General features: G+C 39.4%; 1 protein-coding gene across 1 annotated transcript in view; it reads left to right on the top strand.

The window, feature by feature from the left end:
* usp43a (ubiquitin specific peptidase 43a) overlaps positions 1 to 13,890 on the top strand; it is a 118,690-nt gene that overhangs the window by 57,561 nt on the left and 47,239 nt on the right. The window contains exons 5-6 of the mRNA XM_034083073.2: positions 3,175 to 3,310; positions 4,587 to 4,731. Coding sequence (XP_033938964.1) covers positions 3,175 to 3,310; positions 4,587 to 4,731 — 281 coding nt within the window. The remainder of the gene's footprint in view (positions 1 to 3,174; positions 3,311 to 4,586; positions 4,732 to 13,890) is intronic.

Raw genomic sequence — 13,890 nt, 5'->3', positions numbered from 1 at the left:
AGCTGCATGTCAGCAAGGTCCAGCTGTAAGGGAGTACGCCTTTGACATATAAAGAAAGAAAGACAGAGAGAGGGAAGGGAAGAGGAGAGGAGGGAATAAACAAACACAGGCCTCCTGTTTCCCCATTGACAATAGAGATGTAAATAGAGAGAGAGAGAATGATAAATGTAAGACTTTGTGGCTCTGCATGGGACACTATGGGATTTCATGTCACGGTTATCCTGGACAAAACAATTGTTTATTACAAAATCATGCTGATAATCATGAGTAAATATGCTTTAACTGCTCTTAAACTGGCATCATAACAAACTAGAATCACGTCAAAAAATGTATCAAAGATGGGACACAGATCTCTTTTTTTTTTTAAATCCTTCAAAAGAATAGCAAACAATTAAACAAAGGTTTGTATTTGTATTAAGGTATATTAAGGTGTTTCTTTGATGATCATTTGTATAAAAAAAGACCCTCTCTTCTCTTGCTACCATGATATCAAGCAAGACAGCTTTTTCATTTATGTGAGATTGTTTCTGCGTTGTCCCCAATATGGAAAACCAAAACCATCAGTTTACCTTTGTGCTTAGCGGGTAACCTCAACACAGTAGGCCTTGGCTTATCTTATCCCCTTTCACTCTCTGCCCATGTGTCCAGTCAGGCATAAGATATCTTCAAAAGAGAGAAAAACAACAAATATCCATTTAATTTGACTCACGCGTTTTTAAATGTTGCCTACATTCAGTGAATCCTTCTATCTTCACACATGCAGACATGCTCTGCATCCTCTCTGCACCGTGCTAACCCTCAGTTTAACAGCGCGAGTTCTCTGACAGTGTGTGGTCTGTTTCTGCCTGAGCCCAGCACAGAGGGAAATTCATTCAAGTTCAGTTTAGACTCACTGCTGGCCCCCCACACTGACCTGACCCACACACACACGCACAATACAACCCACCACACATACACATAGACACGCACAGTGGCATCACTGCTGCAGCAGTATCCCAGCAGAATGCCTGATAAGTGTGCGGCCCCCAGAGACCCAGCAGGCTCTGGCTGGCATCTGGGCTCTGAGGTCTGGGCGCTGCAGATAATGGCAGTGTGGCAGAGAGAAAAGGAGGACGGCTGTATCTCTGAGTGTTTTTCTGCTCATCTAACCTTGAACAGTCAGTCTTAGCATAATTCTTAACAAACGTATTTTTTGAAAGAGTCAAGTTTTATCGTAAGTCATATAGATGGCAGGTTTTGACAAGAAGATGAATGAGAGTCAGACAGTGTTATGCTACATTGTGGGAGTAATTATGCCAGATTTGAATGTCCTAACTGCAACGTTTTTTACAACAAGAAAGAAAACACTTTGATGACGCTAATGTTTGCTGATAGTTTGATTTTCAAAAAAAAGAACACCATCTAATTATTCCAAGTCTTGTAGTTTTTCACGGACACCTGAACACAGTTATTCAAATCAGCTCCCCCTACTACCACAAAATGAAGACAATCATTATAAAATATTGCACTAGTTAAAATATTTCAAATTGTATTTAACTGCCGTATACTTGTTCACGCTTATGATATCTACTGGAACAAATGGATTCCTGTAAAGCCGAAAAACATAGCAACAAAACTGAAATCTCAGGAAAGCAGCTGGCAGAAATGTGAAGTAAACATGATGTGTTGTAATTCATGTAAATCATGCACACATTTTTCTATGGTTGATACATCTGTAAACAATGTGAATATGATACCGGCTCAACATTTTAAAAAACATTTCTGAATGTTTTGAACTTGAAAAGCCTAATGTAGTGCACGCAGGTGGAAACATACTGTATGTGAGGTTGCTGTTTACCTGAGTTTAACTCGCTCTAATCCAGCAGGGTGCTACTGTTGCAAAAACTACTTCATAAAATAACATCTCTATTTCGAGTGCCATCCCACACCTCTCATCCCATTTTATTGCACGCCTCTGTGTCTCATCTCGAAACATCTAACAACGTAAACAAAACATCTGCTCAGATCCTCCGCCGTCTGCCCTGTCAGCCCCCCCACTGCTAACACACTACTCACCTGAATAATGCATGATGGGAACAGGAAGTGGAGATGTCAGCAATTATACCGTCTTTTTCCCAAATGTGAAGGCGTGACCTTACTCTGTCTCCCCTTCTTTTCATCACTACACAATATATTATCTCATCCTCCCATCCATCATCCCTGCGTCCCTTACAGGAGCTGTTCAGATTTCTGTGAGACAGACATGTCACAGCAGCTTCCTGCGGGACCACCTCTGATCTGCTGGTGTAGATCAACATGTCCACTCTTGCATACATTTACAAACACACACAGGAAAGGGAAACAATAAAGGACAACATCTGAAAATAGTTAATTCACTCCAGATATTAAGTCAGACACGGACACATTGAATTGTTTATGCTCATGAAATGAGACTTTGTACAACAGTATTGTCAGAGGAAATATTTTACAGCTCAGCAAGGCATTGCAATGTCTCATCTATTAAATGTTTTGTTTTGCTGTTTAGTAGCTGAAATACATCAAGACTCAATACTAATAATCTATTGAACAAACTGACAGACTAACAGCACTGTTTTCTTCGTGTGTGTGTGTGTGTGTGTGTGTGTGTGTGTGTGTGTGTGTGTGTGTGTGTGTGTGTGTGTGTGTGTGTGTGTGTGTGTGTGTGTGTGTGTGTGTGTGTGTGTGTGTGTGTGTGTGTGTGTGTGTGTGTGTGTGTGTGTGTGTGTGTGTGTGTGTGTGTGTGTGTGTGTGTGTGTGTGTAATCAGTAATATTGTAGACATGCCAAATCAAAATTGCAAAACCAATTGGCACTTTACATATCATCTATCTTCCTCTCTCTGTCATCCTACTCCTCACACACACACACACACACACACACACACACACACACACACACACACACACACACACACACACACACACACACACACACACACACACACACACACACACACACACGAGCTCATCTCCACTTCATCTGTTGCTCAATGGACAGCTCAAGTGGTCTGCTCAACAGGAGCGACTGCTCCGCTCTCAAATACACACACACACACACACACACACGCACGCACGCACGCACGCACACACACACACACACACACACACACACACAATACCCACACAATACCTTAATCCCTCTCCCTCCGCCCCCACAGGTCGATGTGTGTGACACTGGTGTTCAGTACGAAGGGTCAGAGATACCTGCGGGTGGGGCTGGCTGTACCTCTCTTTGGTTCCCTGTCCTGCCTCAGATCAATGGTGGCCCAGGAGGGCAACATCTCCCCAGACCAGGTAGCACACACACACACGCACGCACGCACGCACGCACGCACGCACACACACACACACGCACACACACACACACACACACACACACTGGCACACACAGGCACACAAAGGATAAACCACATCACAACATGTGATGACAGTAGATGGCTTTATGTCTCCATTGCTAGGCGGGAAGTCATCGAGTGCAGTTTTTCTTGACAAGAAATATTGTTAACTTTTCCCTAGAACTCACATTCTATTTCCTAGAAGGGTAACACTTGAGTGCATGCACACAGTGAACTGAAATGTCACCAAGAAGATAAAGGGCAGAGGAAAAGGTTTCAGAGGCGTGTGTTCATAAATCTTTCACCTACCCGGCAACAGATGATGGATCTTTTTGGGGGTTTATAAACCTGTTTCTACAGCAGCAGGAGAGTGAAATGGATGCAAAGAATCCAATGCCCCATCATTACCATGTTCATGCTTTATAAGTGTATTGTTCCTCTATTCATTGTTAATAACCACACAAACATTTATGTTGAATCTATTTTGAAATACACTCTAAGTAACTGTCATGGTGTAATTATATGTGTGGCTATGAGATGAGTGCTGCTCTGTGTGTCACCCTCTGGCTCGCAGTGTCTGCTATGCATTTGCTTGGAAGTTCAATTCTTCTTTTTGTCACTTTGTCAGTGTTGATGCATCAATGTTCCTCTGTGTGTGTACCTTAGGGGAAGGCGTCTTTAATAACAGATATAAACCAGGAAGTTAGTCAAGTTAATCACAAATGAGTGTTTTGAAACTCAAATTGTTAAATAAATTTAAAATAATGGTGTCAGTCTGCACAAAAACGTACGAGCAATGAATACAATGTTTTAGATTTTTCTCCTAAACATAAAACTAGGAAATAGATATTTTCAAAGACTAAAAGGAAACGTGTCCTTAACATAATTCCCATCGTAGATGTTTTAAATTGTATCTTGTATTTCAATGGCCACGTTTTGATCTCAAGTTGTGTGCTTGTTCGAGACATTTATTTTCGTCTTTTACAAGCTGCTTTTTGTAATATATTAGCAACAGTAGTCATTAACATTTATTTTAAATGTGTTACATTTTAAACTTATGTTTCGTTATAATTTGTATTCCCTTGTAGTTTTCAACAAACAGAACCCAATATCTGGTTCAGCTCTGTGAAGATCAATTAAGGAACAAATGTTAACACTGTCTGTCGTCATAACTACACTGTAGCTATGTTCGTATGACCTCGATTTGAACCTTGAACCTATCTGTCTCTCTCCAGGTCATCCTATCAGAGTTGTACTCTACAGGTTTCCAACGATCCTTTTCAGATGATGATGACATGACAGTAATTGCTGATAGCGACGTTATCTACGCCTTTCAGGCTCCGCCCCTCCATAGTCGAGGAGGCTCCACACCACACTCAGGTAACCATGTCATAAGATCTCCACTGACGACACTCACTTCCGATGTTAAATATGTTCTTATCATTCCCAATGTCCTGAGCCTTCAGCTGCCCTCATGATTTACTTTTATTCACACTCATTCACACAGTTTTTCACTATAAGTAAGTATTCTTTACAGATACTCTTTTTACTTTGCTGGGGAGTGGCCTGCAATGTGTTTTGTATTCCTCCTTCCATTATGTTTTTTATGCATGAGAGCATCCAAACAAATTAAATTAAGGGTAACAGAATGCCAGCCTGGTGCATCACAACATCCTGACCTGAATACACTTCTGCAAGTAATTCATCTTTCTAAAACATTATGAAGTTTTCCGATTTGACAAGTAAAAACTATTTAGAAGATAACGTCGATTGTCAAAGGTAAAACTTTCTTTTTGTTTTGAATATTTTCAGGTGCTTGCTCCCCGGCTTTAATTGTATTCATGGGGGGAAACAGCAACAGAGTTGTGTGTCCCTAAATTAATAATTGAGAGCGATATGAGGTTGAGACAGCCTTGCATCATCAATGGCCTTTAAAAACCCTTTTCATCAATGCAAGGCATGCCGTATGCAATATTGACAGAGAAATGACAAACATACACCTCTTGCTACTTTATAAAGCAAGCTGGCTAACGCATCCCCTTTGAGATTTGCATTTCTCTCAGGAAATGTGAACAGAAATGTTTGAAAATCAGTCAGAAAACTTTTAATTTATTTTATATATGTAGGATAAAGAAAAACTAGATAACAACTAGATAACATGTGGCATCAGGGTTATGCAACAATACAATTAGAATATAAAGCATACAAGAATGGGTGTTGACCAGGCAGGCGTTAATATCTTTTTTGGTGAATTATGGGAAGGATCACGCAGAATCTGCTGCTTGCAGTTTGACTTGTGTTTCTCGTGGGTTCCCTAACTTTGGGAAAGTATAACACTAAATATGTGTAGTCGCCCTTTTAATGCGTGTCTTTTGAATACGTTTCACGTATATTTCTTAGAATATTCCTTATCTTTGTCCAGGTTGGTAAAGGTTAATAAATGTGATCATGGGCCATATCAACCCGACTGGCTTTTCCTTATTCTTGTATGCTTTGGAAGGTATTATTGCATAAAGTAGTGCATTGTATTTCTAAGTAGTATACATACGTCTTGAAAATGTATGTTTAACTTTAAAACACTGTGAACAACACCATTTTAACTAGAGTAATAATCTTAGTGTGAACCAAGGAAGCATACTTTCAAAGCATTCATTTTCAACTTTCTTTTTTGGCATCCATTTACTGTACAGCATCCAACAACACTCTATAGTGTTGGCCTAACGTTAGCATCTTGGTTACTATGTATGATGTTCAACATGCGCATTGATTAAGTTATGAGATTTATGAGAAAAGTGATTAGGAAGGAAACTTCTAATGAAGCAGAGATGTGCTTCATCATAACAGCAATGTGTTATTTTTCATCTCTAAGGCCACCAGTGTGAACGCTGTTTTATCTTGATAGCAATCCTTTACCCTCGCTCCTGTTCTTTGGCATTGTGTCCCAAACAGGGCTTTTAGATCTCTTTTTTCACACATTAAGTACTTTCACAGATCAATGTTCCTGTCTGAAAGGGACTTCATTAAGTCATATATCTGATCGTAATGTCATTAATTGCCATTTCTGTGGGTTGCCAGTTAGAGGAGTTATGTCTCACCTTTGTCCATCAACGTACTGCTGAATGAAGTCTTAATGTTTTTTGTTCCCCCCCAAAGATGAATGACATGAATAATTCACTTACTTACTGAAAGTGCTCATGAAAAATAAAGACTCTTCACTTTCTCCACAAGAGGCATCTCTATCATCACTTCACAAAGTAAACCAGAGTACTGAGACAGGCGGCAGTCACATATCATCACATATACACACACACACACACACACACACACACACACACACACACACACACACACACACACACACACACACACACACACACACACACACACACACACACACACACACACACACACACAGACAGACAGACAGACAGACAGACAGACAGACAGACAGACAGACAGACAGACAGACAGACAGACAGACAGACAGACAGACAGACAGACAGACAGACAGACAGACAGACAGACAGACAGACAGACAGACAGACAGACAGACAGACAGACAGACAGACAGACAGACAGACAGACAGACAGACAGACAGACAGACAGACAGACAGACAGACAGACAGACAGACAGACAGACAGACAGACAGACAGACAGACAGACAGACAGACAGACACACACACAGACACACACACAGACACACACACAGACACACACATATGTGCACTTGTTGTAATGAATCACACTTAAGTGCTCACTGGGAAATATGACTTCCATTCTTGTGAGCAATCTGGTGAAAATGATGAATGGCCCTTACCTCGATCACAGCGGACCAGATTGCAGGATATAAAACGTTTATTCAATGAGATTTATGTCATGTTTTATAAAATGTAACATGATCAATTTACACAATCATTATTGCTCAGAGCCCAGCATCGCATCGTCGAGGTAAAAGACGATGGACAGCTGACACAAATTCACACGGAAAGTTTCTAGTTTTCACAATTCAATGTTATGGTCTAAATCACAATGGGAAAGTACAATTATCTTGTTTTGATTTATTTTTATTTTACTGTTATGTTTTAATGGTATACATTTAATATAAGTTGTTTTCTAAAATTATCAAATTTAAATCCAGATAAATATATGTTCAACTAAATTTAAAGAAGAATTAAAACCATTTTATCGTTTGCCTCTGCCAACAGTTTATATCCATGTGGATCCAAAAAGTCACAATAAGCGCATTCATTCTTAAAGTATGCATGTTTTTTAAAGTCACAGCGACTTCCAAATCATAATCACTTCATGCTTTTTGTCCCAGTAAACAATTTTGCCAATTTTGAAGTAATTTCCTATCGGTATCCCTGAGATATTGCATTGAGGAGAATGGGAGAGACGCATAGACAACCCAAAAACAAAATGGCCGCGACCACGGCTGGCATGAAGTCAAAAAAGTATAGACAAAAAGAAGCACCCATATATTAGAAGCAGTACCAGTGTTACTATGGTGACTGAGATTATGTAAACCATGATTACTCTGGGATTAAGGAGGCCTCACTTTGTCAGTTCAGTGCATTCACTCTGCTGTAAGTATTTTATACAGTAGAGTACGTAATGATAGACAAGCCAGATCAATGGTTTGTAGATTGTGGTGACTGGTTGTTTGACTGGTCCTCCTCACGTATGTCAGGTAGTGCAGAGGTCACTTCCTCAGACTAAACAACCCTTCAGCTACAGTACTGCTGCTGTCCATCACTCAAGTTTGTTTTTGCAGCCTCTTTGAAAAAAGTAAAGCCTCCTGCTGCCATGATGGATTACTGTATGGAAATTCTGTAGAACCAACAATAAAATGAAAAACACCACTTTTCAGAGGAGGTCTAATTATAGTTTTACTAAATGTGAGTATTGTGAGAATGTGAATGTGAGAATGTGTAGGTGATATGTATGAACATATATTCATACATTTGATTTTTGTACTTTCAAAAACCTTTAATGACAGGGATCATTTAACCTGAACTGGCTTTATTACACTGGCAAAGGCATATGTAGATTTCTATCTTTATCAAACTCAGCTTCAGTGATAAATTGTCAGTTTATGTATCTGGAACGTGATGTACAGTCTCACCCTCAGTTTTAATTGTGCAGCATTTAAAAACAAAGACTAACATGCATGAAGCACTTAGATGTATATATGGATACGACTATCGTTAATCTGTGATCTATTCTCTCGTAGCTATAAAAAAACAGATCAATAGAAATCGAGGTCAAGCCTGAAATCCACAAAACTCTAGTTTTAGAAATGTTGTAGAAAAATCATTAGTATTCTTTTCTTTTTTAATCTGTTTACAGTGATAGATGTTGAGATAGGACTTCAATTGTGTTTGCTTCTCCTATTGCTTTAATTACATCTAAATGGTAACCCTTTGATCATATTGCATAACATGAAACATACACCACGTAAATATTGATGTAGGTTTAATTTGTGATATTCAGATCTGAAGTGACCTTGAGATTATTCTCAGGTAATGATTTGTTTTCCAAAATTATACAGAAATCAAGTCATGAAAAATGTGATTTTGGTGAAAGTTATATTTGTCACAGAGAACAAACCTTTTACCAAGAAAAGTAATCATGAAACCAACAGCTCCACAGCCCACTATGTACCTTTCTTCATTTACTGCCTTTTTATTATTCTGTTGAGCTGCTGAAATCCTTTTATATATTTGTTTTTCTTCCTCAGAATCACAGAGCTCATACAGCTATATTAAATAAATCCTAGTATACAGAGTCCACAGAGACTAGTTATTTTTGCCATGATAAAAGAGGGCATGAATGAAAAATGAATGCTTACATTAAAGTACAATTATTTGAAGTATTATTTTTAAAAGAAATAAAACCATGTTTTGTACTCTATGCTTGCTTAAAAGTAGCCACATATAGTTTGCATTTTATCAACTATTTAACTGTATACTCTTATAACTCTTTAAACACTGCCAGCGCCGGTACCTTGTTCCCTTCAGTGTTCACTTCCTGTCTTCCCTTGTCTTTTTCGTCCATCTCTCTGTGTCTTAAACCTCTTCCCTTCTCTTGCCCTGTTTTCTTGTTCTTGATCTCTTTATATTTTCTTTTCCAGTGACAATTTAGCAATTATGAATCACAAGTGTAGTGCTCCTTACAAATATAGAAATGTATGTTCCAAAGGGACAACCTTAGATTGACTGGTCTTCCTTCTTTGGATTGATATGAATGCATATGGTCCCTTGATCAGAGCATCCTTAGAAATGGTATGCTATGGACAATAATTTATCAATCATAATTGAGTATTCAACTAAGCCATGTATTATTTATAGTTATTGTCCTCTATTACTGTAATTAATTATCCAAACAGTGTTGTAGGAGTCTGATTTTTATGTAATTTTCTTGGTCGGGTAGGGGTTGATTTGCATCAATGAATAATGAGACGCCATTCGAAGAGCAACACGATATATACAAACGTCTAGCTTGTGTAAAATCACTGTCATGCTTTGTAGGCAGTGATCCTACGGATGGTTTAATGAATGCAGGGAATTCCTTTTCCTCATAACCTGCTGTATTTTTCCGTGTGGGAGCTGTTTTTCTCCTACTTTCAGTTTTCAATCAGCTAGTGTTTTTGGGTATATTGGATAAGCTCCGCTATTTGGTACAATAATGAGGTTTCGCTTTTAGAGGAAATGGCAGCAGGAGGTGTCATGATGGAAAGCACTGAAAAATCAATTGGGTCCCAAGCACCACAGTAGCATCCTATTTCACCCCCTACAGTCCTGGCAATTTGCACATAAATAGAGTGGTAAAGTTCTGCACAAAGAAAAGGACTTCCTGCTAAATAGTAGCTCTTGGAAGCTAAGTGTGCCAACTTGTTTAATTGTGTGTAATTTTCACTCAGTGCCCTTGAAATTAAAAAGTGAAACATTGAATTAATAGAGAAGTCCAACATGATTTGAGAAGAGTGTATTGAGGTAGTCTCGAACAGATAGACGCCAACTGGGCTTTAAAAAAGAGCACATTTGTGTGTGATGTTAGTATGTTAGAAAATAGAGAGGATTTCCTGGGTAACATGGTAGAAAAAAGGATTTGTCAGGAAATTACAAACATAATCTACATGGATTGTGACATAGATGCAGTTATCAAAGTCTCCTGTATATTCCTCCCCCTTCTTCTCACTTACACACACTTACAGCACAGTGTGGCTCCACAATCAGTCATCTTGACTGTTCAGACAAACCTTCGAGCCACTGTGTCATTCCCATCAATCTGCTGAGAGCTGTGTGCAGGTGGAGAGTCAGGGATTACTAGGTGTTTATCTGGGTGGTCACATCATTCAATCAGCCACTCAAAGTCGGGTAATAGTTCTGTACGAGAAAATACACACACTATTATGATTTATAATAGACAAATCAATTCCCACAGCCTCATAATGTCAGCGTGTTAAAGTATTGGACTTGTGATTTTTGCTAATATATATATATATATTAGCAAAAACATAGAATATATTTTAATTTGTTTCCTTTTCTGTGGCTTTTGTACATTACATTTGTACATGTTCTGGCAGAATGAAAGACAATTATACGTACAATCACACTGTCTACATGTCAAACCTTTAGAAAACAAGGCTTTTCTTTTTCTTAAGTTAATATAGCAAAGTGTTCTCAACAGTGTAGCTTGATTTCTTTTTTTAAATGTAACTAAAGCAAAGCTGAACATTAAGCTAAAACTCACTAAGTTCCACAAAGCTGAGCAGAGATGTAGATTGAGGTGCTAATTCTCTTTAGATTCATTTCTTTAAGTGACTCTTTCACAGTGTTGCATATTTTTCACATTCTTATTCTATACTTTATGGATTATAGAAAAGAAAAATCCAATTTCAACATTAAATCCGGTTTCTTAAGTGATCATGTGCTGTCTTGCAGCAGGAAACATAACATTGGAAGCTCAAGGACTTATAATGTGTGAGCTCTTGATGCTTTCCTATATATATCGTCTTCAACTGAGACAAAGACATCACACATGAAACCCCGCAAAGGAAGCATCCTGTGCAGTTCCATGAAGGCCAATGCAGGATGCCTAAAGCAAACCCAGTGCAGAAAGCAGACATATGCCAGGAACATTCACAGGCCTTCCAGCAGGGTTCATCAGTGAAATTAACCTGAAGAGAAAGTCTACACTTGGTGCTCTGATCACCACCACTGCCTCTGGAACATGTTTACAAGTCATCGGGGAAATAACAGCAACCCTCGGCTCAGCTGCCTCATGGAGAACATCACAAACCAAGCATAAACGCTCATGTGAATGACTAGATCGCTTCCTCTGCCCACAACCCTGTTAAACCTAAACCTGCCGTATGAGTGGGACACAACTTTAATTGTGTTTAAGAGCAACAGGCAGCAAGGCTGGGACACATAGACATTTTCTTCTGTTCATACTTATTTTCGTGCTGCAACATATATTCTCTCAAAGCATATCTGCCATTTTTCATCTTGTTTCTTCACAGATAGAAACAACAAAACAACAAAACATTGCAGTAGTGTTGCTGGACTAATATTTAAGACATGATTCGTGCAAAATACAATGTCAATGGTGCAACTTCAGCAGCTGGCATATTGTGCCTTCTCATGACAAAAAGAGAAGAGCAGAGGGGATATGCAGTGTATTCCAGAGACATATGAGAGGTCAAAAGAAAGAAAAGAAGAAGGAGAGAGGGCATCAGGTGTTTTGAGTTCCTCCCCAACCTCCCTAATCTGTCATGTTGGCTGTTGGCAGAAAGCTCAGGTGTTTTGCTGCCGACAGAGAGCTTTGTGGTCGGATGGCTGTTTGCTGTCGGGAACTCTGATTCATCCGGGGCAAAGCCCAACAGCCCCCTGGGTATTTTTAGCCTGGTGTGTGGCTTGCACAGATCGGGGTCACCCATTTGGTCTTGGACCACTTGAAAGGAGTGTGATTCTCAGAAAGCCAAAATCCTCTCTTGAGATTCTAGCTTTTTATTTGTAACACAACTATGTAACGATGTGTTACACAACAGTTTGGTAAAATAACACCAGTGTTGAATTACCTTTCCTACAATACTATTGTACTTACAATAAGATTGATGCCGGACCAACGAAGGTTCTAACTGAGGCAGAAACTCAACGTCTAGCGTTTTATACCGAGGAACTTAATTGTGAACACTATTTTTAAAAAAGTGTGTTATCATTAGCTTTAAGTCATACTGAACCTCTGGTGCCTCAGCCTCAGTCAGCAGGTGCTTTGCCCACACTTCACACACAAATTCAGTTATTCTGTGTGGAGTTAAGGGGTCTTTGATTTGTAAAAGTCCTGAAGATAGAAAAGACGCAAGCTGTGCCTGTGTCTGTGTGAATACTTAGTCCTAACTATGTTTAGATATAAGAATATACTGTGTACAACAGCATACTATGTCCTCCCAGGCACACAAATCCTTCCAGCACCCATCCCATGAATTTGAAACGCACTCAAAAATCGTCTTTTAGAGCTGACCGCTGTTTTGCAGCTCAGGGCTGATTCATCCCAAACAGCCAGTTAGCGGAGAGTGGGGCGGGGGGGAGGAAGCAGATAGTGGAAATGATGAATGGAGTACCAGGGAGAGAGGGGAGTAAGATAAAGCAAAAGGAAGGCAAGGGAAGACAAGAGAGGAGAGTGCTCGCCAGAGGAGGTGTAGTGTCTTCTTCAGGGCTAAGCTGTTTAATTAATGCTGCCTTACTAACCACCTCCAATCTCAAGAGCCTCTTCTGTATCTCTCTCCCTCTCAGTTCACTTGCATTCACTTCAGTCTTCATGTTTATCTTTTAATTAAAAATGGCTGATCATAAAGAGATTCCCACTGCGACCATGACAGTCACAACACGTCAACAACAAATGGTTTAATTTCATGCTAATTTATCCTTAAATAAATACGTTTATGAAAGGACATGCAGCTTCTCTTCTTCTTTGTCTCTGTACATTTTGTTCTTCACTGTTGGGAATTACTTTTTTTAAATGAGCAACTTTCTTTTGGTCCTGGGAGAAATCCTCCTCACAGTCTCACCTTTTTAATCCACTGCCTTGTTCCACCCCACTAACACCTCCCTCTGTCTGCGGCTCTCCTCTGTCCGGCTCAGGGAGGGAGGAAGGAGAGGTGAGAATGAAAGTCTGGCAGGAGGATTTCCCAGCAGACGCTGGGACATGTGGGAGGAACCACACTCCTTGCCAATCCTGACTTATTATTTTCTGTCACTTCCAGCCACTAAATGTGTGTTTTTATAATAGGGCTGGATCCTTTTACTGCTATTCAACCCTTTATCCTTGCTGTATATACTATATGAAGATTCAATGGTGATTCACATGTGTTGTAAACTTAACTGCAAGGCATTGCCTGACAATATAGGTCATTGGTTTAAAGCAACTAAAGAGCTAATGCCATGTGTGTTTTTTTATGGTTATGTTCTGGCATAATTATGTCGGAATTAACTTTCCTTTAAAAAGTAACAATTAAAAAAAGTATCCATTG

Source organism: Pseudochaenichthys georgianus, chromosome 1, assembly GCF_902827115.2.
Source record: "Pseudochaenichthys georgianus chromosome 1, fPseGeo1.2, whole genome shotgun sequence".
In the NCBI taxonomy this organism is placed as follows: Eukaryota; Metazoa; Chordata; class Actinopteri; order Perciformes; family Channichthyidae; genus Pseudochaenichthys; species Pseudochaenichthys georgianus.
Note: the sequence above shows the minus strand (reverse complement) of the source record. Positions and strands in the feature narration are given on the sequence as shown.